Source organism: Osmerus eperlanus, chromosome 24 (assembly GCF_963692335.1).
Source record: "Osmerus eperlanus chromosome 24, fOsmEpe2.1, whole genome shotgun sequence".
Lineage (NCBI taxonomy): Eukaryota > Metazoa > Chordata > Actinopteri > Osmeriformes > Osmeridae > Osmerus > Osmerus eperlanus.
In genome coordinates, this window is record NC_085041.1 from 2344725 (window position 1) to 2360652 (window position 15928).

At 53.1% G+C, this 15928-nt stretch overlaps 1 protein-coding gene across 2 annotated transcripts in view; it reads left to right on the plus strand.

Annotated features, from left to right (window-relative positions):
* suco (SUN domain containing ossification factor) overlaps window positions 1–15178 on the plus strand; it is a 36094-nt gene extending 20916 nt beyond the window's left edge. The window contains exons 8-24 of one of the 2 annotated variants that reach the window (XM_062450373.1): window positions 111–238; window positions 513–580; window positions 951–1058; window positions 1137–1242; window positions 2020–2040; window positions 2415–2470; window positions 4075–4166; window positions 4274–4339; window positions 4971–5054; window positions 6690–6786; window positions 6981–8321; window positions 8461–8548; window positions 8743–8847; window positions 8947–9101; window positions 9736–9827; window positions 10670–10725; window positions 11453–15178. In XM_062450373.1, the coding sequence (XP_062306357.1) occupies window positions 111–238; window positions 513–580; window positions 951–1058; window positions 1137–1242; window positions 2020–2040; window positions 2415–2470; window positions 4075–4166; window positions 4274–4339; window positions 4971–5054; window positions 6690–6786; window positions 6981–8321; window positions 8461–8548; window positions 8743–8847; window positions 8947–9101; window positions 9736–9827; window positions 10670–10725; window positions 11453–11998 (3209 nt within the window). In that variant the 3' untranslated portion in view covers window positions 11999–15178. The remainder of the gene's footprint in view (window positions 1–110; window positions 239–512; window positions 581–950; window positions 1059–1136; window positions 1243–2019; window positions 2041–2414; window positions 2471–4074; window positions 4167–4273; window positions 4340–4970; window positions 5055–6689; window positions 6787–6980; window positions 8322–8460; window positions 8549–8742; window positions 8848–8946; window positions 9102–9735; window positions 9828–10669; window positions 10726–11452) is intronic. The other variant, XM_062450374.1, reaches the window with a different exon arrangement.
* Window positions 15179–15928: the final 750 nt, after the last annotated feature.

Consider the following 15928-nt stretch of genomic DNA (forward strand, 5'->3'; position numbering starts at 1 on the left):
TTGCTACGGCCTCCTGTCCTATTATTCTGGGATGTCGTATTTCCATGACGGCGACAGCTGCTGAGCCCCGTGTGTGTGTGTGTGTGTGTGTGTGTGTGTGTGCGCTGCAGGTGAGTCGCTGCACACCTCCACCCATGGCACCCCTCGCCCGGTGAAGAAGGTCCAGAAGAACTTCAAGAACAACTACGCGTCTGTCGAGTGTGGAGCCAAGATCCTGTCAGCCAACACCGAGGCCAAGGTAGCTCTCTCACACACACACACACACAAACACGCACACGCAGAGACGCACACGCAGACACACAGACACACACACACGCAGACACCCACACACACACAGAGACACACAGAGACAGAATACACACACAGATTTCCTTCAATCTTGACTTGCAGCATGAGCTACTTGTCATGTCGCTGGAGCAGATGGATGAAGCGATTCTGTCATCTGCCAATCCATCACTGCTTATCTTGTTGTCTCCCCCTCCTCCCCCTCTCCCCCCCTCCTCCCCTCTCAGAGCACGTCCTCCATCCTCATGGAGAACATGGACCTGTACATGCTCAACCCCTGCAGCAACAAAATCTGGTTAGTCACCACACACACACACACACACCACGCACACTCTGCTGTGACATGTTGCTGACGAACACAGAGCTGTCACTCGCCTGGGGGAACGTTGTGCAAAAAGCTTCATAGATTAACGCTGACTCACTGTCAAACTGTTCATGCTCCTCACACTCTCTCCCCCTCTCTCTCCCCCTCTCTCTCCCCCTCTCTCTCCCCCTCTCTCCCCCTCTCTCCCCCTCTCTCCCCCTCTCTCCCCCTCTCTCCCCCTCTCTCTCTCTCTCTCTCTCTCTCTCTCCCCCTCTCTCTCCCCCTCTCTCTCCCCCTCTCTCTCTCTCTCTCTCTCTCTCTATCTCTCTATCTCTCTCTCTATCTCTCTCTCTATCTCTAGGTTTGTGATAGAGCTCTGTGAGCCCATCCAGGTGAAGCAGCTGGACATCGCTAACTTTGAGCTCTTCTCCTCCACACCTAAAGACTTCCTGGTCTCCATCAGTGACAGGTACACACACACACACACACACACACACACACACAGTCCGTGTGGAGCTCCCTGTCTCACCCCCTCCCCCTCTCTCAGGTACCCCACCAACAAGTGGGTGAAGCTGGGCACCTTCCACGCCCGTGACGAGCGGACTGTCCAGAGCTTCCCATTGGACGAACAGCTCTACGCTAAATACATCAAGGTGGCTGTCCTTTCATGTTCCTTCCACATTAACTCTCTCACACACACACACGCCACTGACAATCTACGCATTGTATTAAGGTCAGAGAACTTCCTTGTGACTGCACAGTTTTGCCATCGATATCATGGACTGACCACCCCGGGAGAGAATTTTCGGTCCTCACTATGATAGTAAAACAAACCTGTGTGTGTGTGTGTGTGCTGGAGGGCTGGAATACAGCAGGAAGCTGAAGATGGCACCATATTATGAAGAGGTTGTTTGATGGAGGTTTCTGAAGAAGCTGCTTATCTCTGCTGTCTCTCTCTCCTCACCATCTCTCTGTTTGCCCTCGCTTCAACTGTTTGCTTTCAATGTCCGTGTTGAACGGCAGGAACCCGTTGACGTGGTAAAAACGTGGCGTTCATTGTCTGTGATGCCGTTAATTCAAATAGTTTGGAAAGTCATTAGACGGGCTGAGCCCGTGGTGTGGGAGACCTGTTATGTCTTGTCTCTCTGATGTCTCGTGTCTCTCCACCTCACGTATGTCTGTGTCTCTCTGCTGCTGTCTCTACGCTGCTGTGTAGTCTCTCCTAGAGCAAGCCTTCTGTGTGGGAAGTCCACGTTCTGTGTGTGTGTGTTGTGTGTGTGTTTCGTTCCGAAAAGAAGAAAAAAGAAACTGAAAAACTGTCAACAAATGCTTCACCTGCTTGTGGCATGAATCAATCTTTTTTTTTATTATTACTGATTTCTCTCTCTCTCTCTCTGTGTTTTCTCTCTCTGCCCTTCCTCTTGCATCAGATGTTCATCAAGTACATAAAGGTACCCTTCTCTCCTAGAGGCTTACTAATCTGTATTGCACTATAGTGGGGAGCTTTGGTGGCAGTGTACAGTCCCAGTAAATGCATGACAGCCATTGGAGCGTTGTAAAATATGTACACTCACTCAGAGGACACTGAAAGCTTGGCAACGTGACTGTTAATTCACTTGGTTTACCTGTTGATTTAGTGAGTATTGTTAATTCACTAAAAGTGTTGACTTCCTGAATGACTGTTGGGCTGAAGATGTTGACAGAACTGGATTGGTCATTGTTCTGGCTGTGTGTGGGTGTGTTTACTTTGTGTGTGTGTGTGCGTTAACTGTGTGTGTGTGTGTGCGTTAACCATGTGTGTGTGTGTGTGTTCCCTCTTGAACAGGTGGAGCTTCTCTCACACTTTGGATCAGAACACTTCTGTCCCCTCAGTCTCATAAGGTGAGGAAACACACACACATATATACACCCCCCCCCCCCCACACACACACACACACACACACACACACACACACACACACACACACTCTCAACCCAACTCCTCCAGGCGTTCAGAGTGGTGGTTTTCGGTCTAGCTATGCCTTAGTGTGTGCAGCTCCAGATAGCTTTCTCCAGGCTGTTTACCACAGAGCCTGAGACTGAAGAAGCCTTTCAAAAGCTCCACGTGGTGCTGGCCAAGAGGAATGGGCCTGAGGGGGGGAGTAGAGTATGACCCTGTCTTCATCTCTGAGAGAGGCTCCAGTATACAGCACCCCCCGAGGTGTGTGTGTGAGAGAGAGCAGGAAGAGCTGAATGCTGGGGTGTTCCTCCGGGCTCCGCAGCAGTGGTCTTCACAAGACACGGCAGGACAGACATCTTGTCTAACCACCAACAACATCGCTCTTTATCCACCCAGCCAACGTCTAACGTCTCCCCTCACACGCTTCTGGGCTTCGTTAGAGCATGAGGACATTTGGCTCCAGTCACCCCCTCCAGCGGTGCTAATGCGTATCTGAGAGAATCCAAAACATTGTCTGTACCGTCGTGGTGTATAGGGAGTCAGGTGGTTGAGCGGTTAGGGAGTCGGGCTAGTAATCTGAAGGTTGCCAGTTCGATTCCCGGCCGTGTCAAATGACGTTGTGTCCTTGGGCAAGGCACTTCACCCTACTTGCCTCGGGGGGAATGTCCCTGTACTTACTGTAAGTCGCTCTGGATAAGAGCATCTGCTAAATGACTAAATGTAATGTAAAATGTATACTGTACCAGTGTGCACATCCTGGGGTCTCCCAGGATAGCTGGGATGCGCTGGGGGAGGGGCACATACTGCACATGGTTTCCAGGAAGTGTGTGTTGTTTTGGCCCATGTCCAGCTCTGCTTGGGAAGCAGGCTGACACTCTTCTCTCTTCACAAAAACAGGCTCTGCCCGCCCCTGCTGCCTCAGGGTGCACCTCTCGCTTCCTCTCTCTTTCTTCTTCTTGTCTTTCTTGCTCTCTTTCTTTCGTTTTCTTTCTCTAAGCCTTGTAAATAAGTGTCCATATCCCTCTCAGTGGCTGGGCGGGGGTTGCAGCATAACCAGTCTTGCTGGATGTCTTCTAGACCGTTCTGCGCACGGAGGATTACCTTGAGTGCACCTGCTCGCACAGCCTGGTTCTTCCCCAGACATTCTCCCTCCACCCGACACAGACACACACACACACACACACACACAGCTGCCAGGGGTGGGGGGCTGTAAAAGGTTGCTGTAAAACAGAACCTTTCATATCAACGTTCTAGAAATGGGTCAAAGTTCAGAGCTGGTGTACCTGTTCATCCGAGCAGATGGATGCCAGATCTTCAGAGCGTAGAGGTCGTCCTGGTGGTGAGCTTGGGGCCCGGCCCTTATCTCTCAGCGCTGGGCCTGAACACGGCCATGTTTGGTTAAGATAGTATAGAGAACACTATAGAACGCAATGTAAGCGCCTTCTTGGTTTGCCTACCAGGTCAAAGTGCGGTGTGTGTGTGTGTGTGTGTATGTACGTACAAAGTTGAAGACTGGAAATAAGTGTTTAACTGTGTGTGTGTCCAGGGTGTTTGGCACCAGCATGGTGGAGGAGTATGAGGAGATTGCAGACTCCCAGTACCCATCAGAGAGGCTGGAGTACCTGGACGAAGACTATGGTAAGGGGGGCTTGTGAGGGGGGCTCCTGTGTGCTGGACTGGGTTCTTACTGAAGCCTTGACTCTTAACACTCTCTCCCCCCTCCTGTCCCCCCCTGCCCCCCACAGACTACCCCCCAGGGTACCAGCACTCGGAGGACAAGTCCTCTAAGAATCTACTGGGCTCTGCTACAAGTACGTACACACACACACACATACTATATCTCTCACACAAACACACACATCTTCATACACACACCCTTAATAGCTGTGTTTATTTCCAACATGGCTAGAAAGATCTAGAATGAGCACATGTGTTCGTACATTTCTTGGAAAGGCTTGAGACCCTTTTCCTGGAAAGCAGAAAGTGCTGAATGTTCCCTCAGTTTTTGTATTCCCACTTGGTGACTTGTGTACACACACACACACACACCGATATAAATACACAAACCCACACACTCACTAAGCCTACAAACTATACTGGGGGTCCACCAGTTACTGATGCATAGTATGGTGCATACTGGGCTCTCTGTGGCACACACACACACACACACACACACACACACACACACACACACACACACACACACACACACACACACACACTGGAGCCCCTCTGTCTGAAAGGCTGGGGTTCTGCCAGGGCACAGGCTTGCAGTTTGATTGGTTAGAAAACCCTTACCCCCCACCCCCTACACACACACACACACACACACACACAGGGCTAGTTAGGAGAGGAAGGTCTGGTGAGGAAAGAGGAGTAGAGGTGAAAGCAGCATAAGGCCAATTAAACGTGTGTGTGTGTGTGTGTTGTACTCCCCTACAGATGCCATCATCAACATGGTCAACAACATAGCTGCCAACGTGCTGGGGGCCAAACCTGAGCTGGAGGGGGGGGCCCCAATAGAAGGTACTGACCCCCTTACTGCACCTCCCTCTCCCCTGCCTCACATTCCTCCTCTCTTCTCCTCTCCAGCATTCCTGGCAGTGTGGGTTTCCATTCTGGTAGAAATACCAGAGGTTCATGACAAGGAAGCTGGTTCAGTCCTACAAAATTAGCAGTTTACCGAGAGTTTACTGGGGAGAAAATACACTTGTGTAAACTTTAGCTTGGTGCTGCTGGCCCTTCTAAGTTTATACAAGGGTGCTCTTTACCATGGTCTTTCCTCTCTCTCGCTCTCTCTCTCTCTAAATATATCTCTCTCTCACCCCCCACAAACTGACTCACCCTAAACTAGCCCAAACTCCATCTCAGATCTGGGAATATAACCTCTCACCCTTCCAGAGGAACCCAACAAACACCCCTAACCGGCTGATCCAGTCAGAGCAGGCTTCCAGCTCAGATGATCCAATCAGAGCAGACTTCCAGCTCAGCCACGCTGCCTCTGTGTAGCAGTCATGTGACAGTACGAGCTGAGGCCTGTCCTTTGGCACACTGCTGGTTTCAGCACTGCTAGTTTTAGTTCTGCTTCAGCGTTACTGGGAAATTCTCGCCCCCCCCCCCCCCTTCCCTCCCCCCACCTCCTTGTTGCCCTGTTCGGCTTGTTGGGTCTGGATTCCACTTTTCTGCTCCATCTTGTTTCGATTGTGTGGTTCTGAAAACTGGGTCAGAGCTCTTTTTATACAGTGTGTGTTTGTGAAACCTGTGTGTGTGCATGCGCATGCTGGCTTAGTTTAAGTGCCAGATGTTTATTTCAATGCTGGCAGGAGGTCGTTGGTAGATTCGGAGCAGAACAACGGCTGTCAGTGTCTGATCTGATGGGCTGGGGGGCTTTAGGGGGGCTGGGGGGCAGTGAAGGGGGGTCTGTGAAGCAACGCTCTCCCCTGTCCTCAATTACCCCCCACCCCCCACCTCCGTCAGGAAATTGCATCCTCTCTACCTTGCCTAAACCCCCTGGTGGTGGTGGGGGTACTCTGGGCCACAGTGGGCCGGGCCGGCTCCAGACCCCCCCCCTCTTTACACACGGGTTGACAGCTGGCTGCTCTGAGCTGAGGCTGTTTACACTTAAAGCAGACAGCAGTCCAGCTACCACATAGACGGAAGTACAGCTCTCAGTTCCCTTTCTCTCTCTCTCTCTCTCTCTCTCTCTCTCTCTCTCTCTCTCTCTCTCTCTCTCTCTCTCTCTCTCTCTCTCTCTCTCTCTGTCTCTCTGTCTCTCTGTCTCTCTGTCTCTCTGTCTCTCTCTCTCTGTCTCTCTCTCTCTGTCTCTGTCTCTCTGTCTCTCTGTCTCTCTCTCTGTCTCTCTGTCTCTCTCTCTGTCTCTCTGTCTCTCTGTCTCTCTCTCTCTGTCTCTCTGTCTCTCTCTCTGTCTCTCTGTCTCTCTCTCTCTGTCTCTCTGTCTCTCTGTCTCTCTCTCTGTCTCTCTGTCTCTCCTTTTCTCTGTCTCTCTGTCTCTCCTTTTCTCTGTCTCTCTGTCTCTCCTTTTCTCTGTCTCTCCTTTTCTCTGTCTCTCCTTTTCTCTGTCTCTCCTTTTCTCTGTCTCTCCTTTTCTCTGTCTCTCCTTTTCTCTGTCTCTCATTCTCACCATCACTTGATCCCTCCTAGCCAACGCATCGACAGAAGCCCAGAATGAGACAGGGGAGAGGGCTGAGGTGCAGCTCACCTCCACCCTTACCTCCACCCTCACCAGCAGCTCTGCAGAGTAAGTCGTTCATCTCACTCACTCAACTAGGGAAGGACGTCACACTTGTCTCGTCCTGCACACACACACATATATATATGTGCACACTCTCTCTCTCTCACACACACACACACACACTCAAACTGTTCTGGGTGCTGTTTGAGTCTCTCTCTAACTGTCTCTTCCCCCGTGCCCCCCCCCCCCCCCCCCCACAGACCTGAGGCTGATGTGACGGAGCCCCCCGCCCCCCAGGAGGACCCAGAGCCCCCCTCCTCCTCCGCCTCCCCCACGCCTCCCCCCTCCTCCCCCGACCCCTCCGAGGACAGAAAGATCGTCACCCTGGTGGAGGAAGAGGAGGAGCCCAGGCAGTCCACTGTCACCTTGATGGAGGAGGAAGAGGAGGAGGAGGAGGAGGAGAGGAGGAAGGTGAGGAGTCGCGAGGCGTGGCAGAGGGAGAGCCGGCTGTACTGTCCCCTCTCCTCCGTGCCGTCCCTGTCCTCCGTGTCGTGCGTGGCCACTCTGACGGAGCTTCTGCAGCGCCGCTGCTCCGCCCGCCTCGCCCGGGAGCGCAAGCCGCCACGCCCCCGCCACCACGCACCCGCCGACCCCCCCAGACACGCCCCCTCCGACTCGCAGACCCCCGCCCCCTCGCTCGCACCCGCCCCTGCTGTCCCCGCCCCCACTCCCACCCAGAAGCGCCCCTCCCTCACGGAGCAGGTGTCCGATCTGGACGCGGCCCCCGAGGGCAAGCCCCCCTCCGAGGGTCCCTCCCCCCCCACGCACTCCGCCACCCTCCCCCCGGACACGGAGACCCCCGAGACCCCCATCCTGCTGGAGCCCAGCCGCACCTCCACCATCCCCCCCCACAGCTTCTCCCAAGCCTCCCTCAGCCAGCCCACCCCCACCCAGGAGGAGACCCCCCTGCCCCCCGTCAAAGACCTGGCCCTGGACCTGGCCCCCCCTCCGGTCCTCCAGGGTGTCTCGGTCCCCGAGACCCAGCAGGCCAGCAGTGCCACTCTGACCCCCAGCCCCAGCACCCCGCTCCTGGCCCCCGCCTCCGAGACAGCCTCCCCCCACCTGGAGCTCCCCCTGCCCCCCCTGAAGGAGCAGCCCATCCAGCCCCTCCCCACGGCAACCAGGCCCGCGGAAATCCCCCCCCCCACAGAGCTGCCCCCAGCCCCCCCCCAGCCCGACACAGCCTCTGACTCTACCAGACCTGGGGGGGAGGGTGGGGACAAACAGAACCAGGGCCCAGGGGAGCAGGCGGATGCTCTTACCCAGGCCTCGGATCCCCATCGTGGGGCGGAGGAAACCGTGGAGGACCTCCTGCTGGGTGGAGGGAACGGGAACATCCACCGGACGGCCACGGACTTTTACGCCGAGCTGCAGAGCGCCGGGGACGTGGGGGGAGGAGGGGGGAACGGGGGCCTGAACGGGGGGGCGGTCCACGGCTCCAGCCAGAAGGAGAGTGTCTTCATGAGGCTGAACAACAGGATCAAGGCCCTGGAGATGAACATGAGCCTGTCCAGCAGGTATCTGGAGGAGCTCAGCCAGAGGTGAGGAGAACCCCCGGGGTCAGAGGTCATCTGACCTGGACGGGAGCCTGGCTGTCCTGACCTCTGCTATCTACAGCATCAGTCACATCGCACTGATCGTGTTCATTTACTCAGCTGTGATCGCGTGTGTGTTCATCAGGTACCGTAAGCAGATGGAGGAGATGCAGAGAGCGTTCAACAAGACCATCATCAAACTGCAGAACACCTCACGCATCGCTGAAGAGCAGGTGGGTCCTCCTGGCTGCAGATCAGCCGTCCTGGCTGCAGGTCAGCCGTCCTGGCTGCAGGTCAGCCGTCCTGGCTGCAGGTCAGCCGTCCTGGCTGCAGGTCAGCCGTCCTGGCTGCAGGTCAGCCGTCCTGGCTGCAGGTCAGCCCTCTGACGGTGGGTAATGATGCCTGTTGTCGTCTGTTCCTCCCCCAGGACCAGAGACAGACTGAGTCCATCCAGATGCTGCAGAGCCAGCTGGAGAACGTCACCACACTCATGCTGAACCTCACCGTCTCGGTCGTCCAGTTACAGAGAGAGGTACGACACACACACACACACCTCAACTCAACTACCTCCAGGTGAAGTGTGTGCCGTTATTCCTAAACGTGTGTCCTAAACGTGTGTGTGTGTGCGCAGGTGTCGGACCGGCAGATCTACCTGGTGGTGTGTCTGTGTCTGGCTCTGTGTCTGGGGCTGTTCCTGTGTCTGCAGTGCTGCAGGAGCCCCGCCCCCAGCCCACATACCTCCTCTACAGCCCTGCCCAAGAGCACCCACTACCCTAGCCCCAAGAGGTACACACACACACACACACACACATTTGCTCTCACAATCACACAACCACGCTCACACACTGTCACAAACACATACTCATGCACAAGTCTTCTACTGAGGCACACACACACACACACACAGGATTGTGTGATGGATCCACGTTGTTCTGCTCGTACGGTTCTTCCATGATGGTACGCGTCCGTCTGATGTTTCCCTTCATCCAGTGTGCTGCCTTTGTGTCTCAAATAGAACGCGGGCTCACTTCTGCATTGTTTAGTGACTCCCTGCACATCCTGTCATCCTCCGGGCTTCTTACCCCTCTGTGTGTGTGTGTCTCAGGTGTTTCCCTGCACATCCTGTCATCCTCCGGGCTTCTTACCCCTCTGTGTGTGTGTGTCTCAGGTGTTTCCCTGCACATCCTGTCATCCTCCGGGCTTCTTACCCCTCTGTGTGTGTGTGTCTCAGGTGTTTCCCTGCACATCCTGTCATCCTCCGGGCTTCTTACCCCTCTGTGTGTGTGTGTCTCAGGTGTTTCCCTGCACATCCTGTCATCCTCCGGGCTTCTTACCCCTCTGTGTGTGTGTGTCTCAGGTGTTTCCCTGCACATCCTGTCATCCTCCGGGCTTCTTACCCCTCTGTGTGTGTGTGTCTCAGGTGTTTCTCCTCCTATGATGACATGAGTCTGAAGCGCAGGGTGTCCTGTCCTCTCGTCCGCTCCAAGTCCTTCCAGATGACCTCCACAGAAGGTAGGAGGGGCACCCCCCTCTTCTCTCCTCCCCTCTCCTCCTCGCCCCCTCCCCACACACACACTGTCTCTCCCCTCTCCTGTTCTGTCTCCATAGTCGCTCTTCCTCGGTAGCAGTTGGACAGACCAGCCCCTCCTGGCCAAAGCAGACCACACTACACCTCTGCAATCACACGTTATCTCTCTCTCTGTTTCTGTCTCTTTCTCTCGCTTTCTGTCTCTCCCTTTCTTTGTCAGTCACATTCAGTCTCTGTCTGTGTCTCTCTCTGTCTCTGTCATTCTGTCTTTCTCTGTCTCTGTCTCTGTCTCTCTCTCTCTCTCTCTCTCTCTCTCTCTACCTCTCTCTCTCTCTACCTCTCTCTCTCTCTCTCTCTCTCTCTCTCTCTCTACCTCTCTCTACCTCTACATGACCAGCCTCTGTCCAGCTCTGTCACTCAGGCAGCCATGAAACGTAGACCTCCCCCTCCCTCTTGTTTTTCTCTCTCCCTCCGCCGTGTGTGCGAGAGAGTGTGTGTGTGCACGCGCGTGTGTATGCGCACTCGCCAGCCTGTCATTCCCAGCTTGCCTCCATACTCAGAGAGAACTGACAAAAGGAGTAGACCTCAGTGCTTTGGGCTGGCTCCAGTGTTAGAACGTTGCAAGTAGTAAAACCCCAGCTGCTTCTCCTCGTTCAGAACAACTGAGCGCACAGCAGCGCGCTTTACTTGTCTGTGTTTTAAACCAGGACGGTTTGGCAAAGAATTAGGCCTACTACTTGCAAGGTTGTGTCATGCTTGTGTACATGTATGTGTTCCTGTTTTCCCCCATTCCATCATTAACCTGCCCCCTCTCTCCCCTGTTCAGTAGGTCCCGATGACTTGTACATTGTAGAACCTCTAAGGTTTACTCCAGAGAAAAAGGTACAGTTTCCATTCTCACCGCTGCTGTTGGCCCCTGGCGGCCATCTTAGCTGCTGCGTTTGTGCTGACGGGCTCTAGGACCCGGGGGCTGCGTCTCAGCAGTTAGACGACGGCTTCCTTCCCTCGATTCTTCTCCCCGCTAGAACCAGCGGTTTGTCTTTGTGGCATGAGAGCGACTTAGCGGGGATACCTTAATATTGAGACCTTAGCAGGACACGCGAGGGAAGGAGACAAGGAAAGGAAGCTGTGAAGCAACGTTGAGACTCAGCCCAGTGGGTCGTCTTACTAGAGGGGTCCTGTTAACCACCGTCTACCTGGGGCTGTGTTCAGCAGCCTGGAGGGGCAGGGAGGGGGCAGGCAGGGGCAGGGCAGGCAGCTACACAGGCCTGCTCTGCCCTAGGAGTCCTCCTGGTAGACAGGCTAATCAGAGGTCTTACCTTGAACATTCTCCTCCTCCATCAACCTCCTGCCCTGCTTTACCCGCTGTGTGTCCCCTCCACCTTAGCCTTGACCACCAAAACAGAGAGCCTCAATCAACTCTCAAAGTACTGGATATCAGTTGATAATATATGGAACTGTCCAGATTGGACAGTTATGGTACATTGGTTCTGTGATCTTTTTGTTGACAGGGAGGTGGTTAACAGGATCAGTGGGTATTTCTATACATCTCTGTGATTGGCTGCGTGTGGCGTGCTAACCCCTCCCTCTCTTCCTCTCCTCCTATCAGAAGAAGCGTTGTAAAACACGGGCGGCAGAGCGGCCCGAATTCCTGAAGGCCCCCGACTCTCCGTCCCCGCTCGCCAACGGGGCGCCCAAGTGCAACGGCTTCCACGCCGCCCTGCCTCCTCCTCCCCCTCCTCCCCCTCCCCCTCCTCCCCCCCTCCCCTCCTCTGTGGAGGAGGTGTCCTTCTCCTCCTACTCCTCCCGGGACTACCCCTGGGAGAGCAGCAGCTCCTCCACTCACTCTGAGGAGTCCTACACCGGCCGCCTCCACACTCCCTTCTTCCCCCCCATCTCCCACGGCCTCTACAACGGACACCCCCCGCCCCCGCCTCTCCCCCCGCCCCTCCCCCTGCCCCTCCCCCCCTCCAAGTCCCGGCAGGAGAAGCGCTCTGTGAAGCGCCGGCGGTCGCGGCAGGCCGAGCTGCAGTTCCCCTCCGTGCAGCCGGGGGGCGGCGTGGAGTCTCTGCCCACGCTGCAGCAGCTGATGAAGGGAAACAAGGAGATCAGTGTGGGGACCATAGGAGTGACAGCGGTCACTGGAAACGTGTGAAATACACACACACACACCTGCATATGAATATACACATTTATTTGATTTTAGATGCACACAAAGCGATTTTTTATTTTATTTTTACTACAAAGTTCAGACTCACTTTGATGTATACTCACTTGACCACACACACACACGTGCTGACTCATCGTGGGCAGAATGGAAGGTGTGGTCTGGCCACATCTCCTATCAGTAACTAGGCCCACAGGGGGAGCTCAGACGCCATGGCAACAGTTGCCCGGCATCAGCCGCCCCTCCTCAGACATTACCCCCCCACCAATCAGAAACCTCTCTGCGGTCATGTGCCTTTTTATATGTTATAGAGCTTTTACCTGTTACAGAAACAGAAACTCGAAGGATTGTGTTTTTTTTTCTTTTAGAAGTGACAAAGACAATATGGTGGGATGTAAAGTCAGGAGGACAAAAGACGTGTGACATACGAGTGAGCTGTTTTTCTACTGGACAAGCACATTGCTCCATCAGAGTTTGGCGTCAGCAGGCCACATCCAACTCCGGTGCCCAGAGAGGAGAGGTGCTAGCGGGGCAGAGCTTCCACTCCAGTCCCCTGCCTCTCCTCGGGCCTCCGGAGGTACGAAGCTGCTCCTACGAATGAAATGAATCGTACTGAGAGAACTGTGCAGCACGACAAGCAACTTTTCTAACCCCTCCACCCCTCCCTCTCGTTCTCCACCTGTCCTACACATTCACATTCTGTCCATTTGGATGTTCAGAGCTAACACTACCACAGTCGTTTGTATGGGACCAGGGTGTCAACACTTCACACCCTCATCTCTCTGTCCACCACCTCCTACCCAGGCAACACAGCTGAATGAAGACGCACTCTAAAAGGTGTTTGTGTGTGTGTGTGTGTGTGTGTGTATGAGACACCCACATCCCTCCACCTCTAGCGCAGTAACAGGAGAAGGAGTCTGTCAGTCCTGACAATGGTTTACTGGGTGTGGTTTAATGATCCTCTCACACATCACTCATACCTTCACGTGTAGTTAGGGCTGGGCCCAAACCACACACACAGCCACACACACACACACACACACACACAAGAAAAGGGATTGTTTACTGTAAAGGCTGTAGTCACATGGGTGCACGGTGCAGCTCTGCTGCGTTCGTTCTGTTTTGCACATCCTGTATAGGAGCTGGGAGGGGAGCCGGCGTCTGTTAGTCGTCGTCGTCGTCATAGCGATCGGTTTGGTGTGAAGACGTTAGTGCGTTTTGGTTTGAGCACTCTCTTTCACACACACACTCATACTCGTACACACACTCATACTCACACACACACACACAACCCTGGTAGACGGCGTTCCCAGGGTGGGCCGGAGGCGTAGCTTGGCCTCCCTGTTCTGAGGGAGACGAGCGCCCAGGGACCTGGTCTCTCTGCTGTCTCTCCAGGGAAGTGGTCCCTCTGCCGTCTCGCCCCTGTTCTCCTGCGGAAGGCGCTAGGGGGCCGGTTTTATTTATCTATTTATTTATTTAAAAGCCTCCCCAGTTGTGTTCTGCAGGTTAAACTGGTCTCTTGCCCCCGTAGCGCCCCTTTCCTTCTGCTCGCGAGCCCCCAGGGTATGCACACACACACACACACACACACACACACACACACACACACACACACACACACACACACGGTCTCAGATCATGGGTAGGACAGGTGCACACCTCGGTACAGACATATGGGAGGGTCTTCACAGGCTCAGTCCAGCTGGACCGCATGTTCTGTGGAGCCTCTGTGTGCCTGGCCTCTACTGTCTGCCCGGCCTCTACTGCGGCCCCTCTAGCCTCGCTCGGCTTCGCACAGGCGGCCCCCAAGGACGACTGTATTCCTCAGAGTAGAACTGTACGTTACGTTTGATGACTGAATTTTGGTGACGACCTTACTGGACGGATATCTGACACCAGTCAGACTGTATAATCGAGCTCTCACTGGGTCAGACTGGAGGACTGGAAACGCTGTTTTTGTTGTTTTGGGACAGAATCATTGTACGATAAGGGAGCAGGTGGAGTTTGAGTGGGCTGTGTGTGTGTGTGTGTGTTTGTCTCTTCTTGGTATTGATTTGCACATAACAGATCTGAAGGTTAAAAATCGAACGATTATAATTATGACTTTTTTTTTTGTTGCAGATGTGAATCTTCGTGTTCTTGATATTCAGAAGTGAAAAGGAAATCAGGGATACGTATGTTGTGTGTGTGTGTGTGTGTGTGTGTGTGCTCTGACAGGCTGTGTTCATGACTGGGTAGGAGAGTGTTGTTCTGAGAGAAAGGGAGCAAGAACTCTGTAACATGACATCACACTCCTTCCTTGGCTCTGATTACCTCTCCCCCTTCCCTCCCCCCGCACCCCTCCATCCCCCTCACATCTCTCACTATGACCTGGCCTGGCCAGCAGGAATCTATGATAGAGAACTGTTTTTACTCCAACTCTTTTAACTAACCACTGCTGCTCCGGCTAGCAGACACACCTAACCCTCATCGGACCACATCTGTTCTTCTGACTAGTTCTTCTCTCTCTTCTTCTCTCCTTTTCTCTCTTCTATTGTCCATTGAGTCGTGTCATCATTTTTGTTCAATCGTTTTTTACTGTACGCATGCTGGGTGAAGCACGAGGAGGGGCGGAGGGCTGATAAAGGGACCGTTCGGAACGTTTGGAGTTTGGAACGCGCCATTCTAATGTGATTTTACGTGTTCCACGGACCCAGCGAATCAAAACCCTCTTTTTGTATGAAATGTTTGTTTTTTTGCGTATAAATACATTCTTGTATATGAGTGCTTGTGGTCGCGTGTGCATGCGAGAGTTTTTCTATGTCCTCTCTGTCTGTGTGGAAGGAGAAAGACTACTTTTGATTAATCTGCGTATCCTGTGAGACAGTGGTTCACGAGAAGGCCTCGCGAGCCCTCCTAGGAGCCCAGTATGCACTTTGTAACTCCTCAAGCCTTTTGTTTTAATTTTTCTATACTACCTTGTACGTCAAGTGCTTTCTTTATAAGCTTCTCTTGCGCTCTCGTGTTTCTATCTTTGTCTCTCTATCTCTCTCTTTCTTTCTCTCACTCTCTCTGAGTACTCAGAAAAAAGAACTGCACAGTATTTATGAGCGGGAGTGAGTGTAACTACGAAAATGTAGTGCCATTAGAAACTGTGAATTTCTAAATAAAACATTTTGTTGTCTTTCATTTGTCTCCCGTCTCCTCAAATTACTTAAAATTAGCTATTTCTGAACACGTTCTGTGTCGCTCAGATTGATGAATATGAAACAGCAGTACATCGAGTCCCAGTCAAATGAATAATTGAAATGTTTCTTTTACACTTTTGTTTTTGCTACTTTTACAGTAGCTGTCAGTTGACATGATAGCCGGATAGCAAAACAGGCACTTTACAGTCCCTATTGATGCAGCTAGACTAGAGTTTCAGATGTGTCCTGGTGGGTTTTAAAGGATAGCCTGGATTTAATCCCTGAAGATCAACACTCCTCGTCCGTACTCATTGACCACATTTACTGGCCTGGCGGAGTATCCTGCAGTTGTGTCAGCGAGATTTCTGCTATTATGTGTCTGTCAGGCTACATTACATGCAGCGCTCTGGACGGGGAATGTGGAGATTGGGTTCACAGCGGGCACGGGAATCTAATGGTTTGGGCTACACAGGCCCTTTGATGGAAGAAGAAAAGGCCTAAATTGTCTAACGGTCGACAGTGCCACCGGGTGGCCTGTCCATTTATGGGTTTTATGCGTTTTATCAGAGAATGTCTAGTAGTTCTATGTAAGTGGTCTTACTACCGGAAATGCAAATTGATTTGTTTCATGTGCAAAGCAGTTTGTGATTGTTGTTACGAAGAATGAAAAAATGGACATTTCAAAAAAATTCTAACAAGGTTCGAAAAAAAGTTTCTAAAGGTCTAAAAAATATTTTTGAAAAAAAGTTTT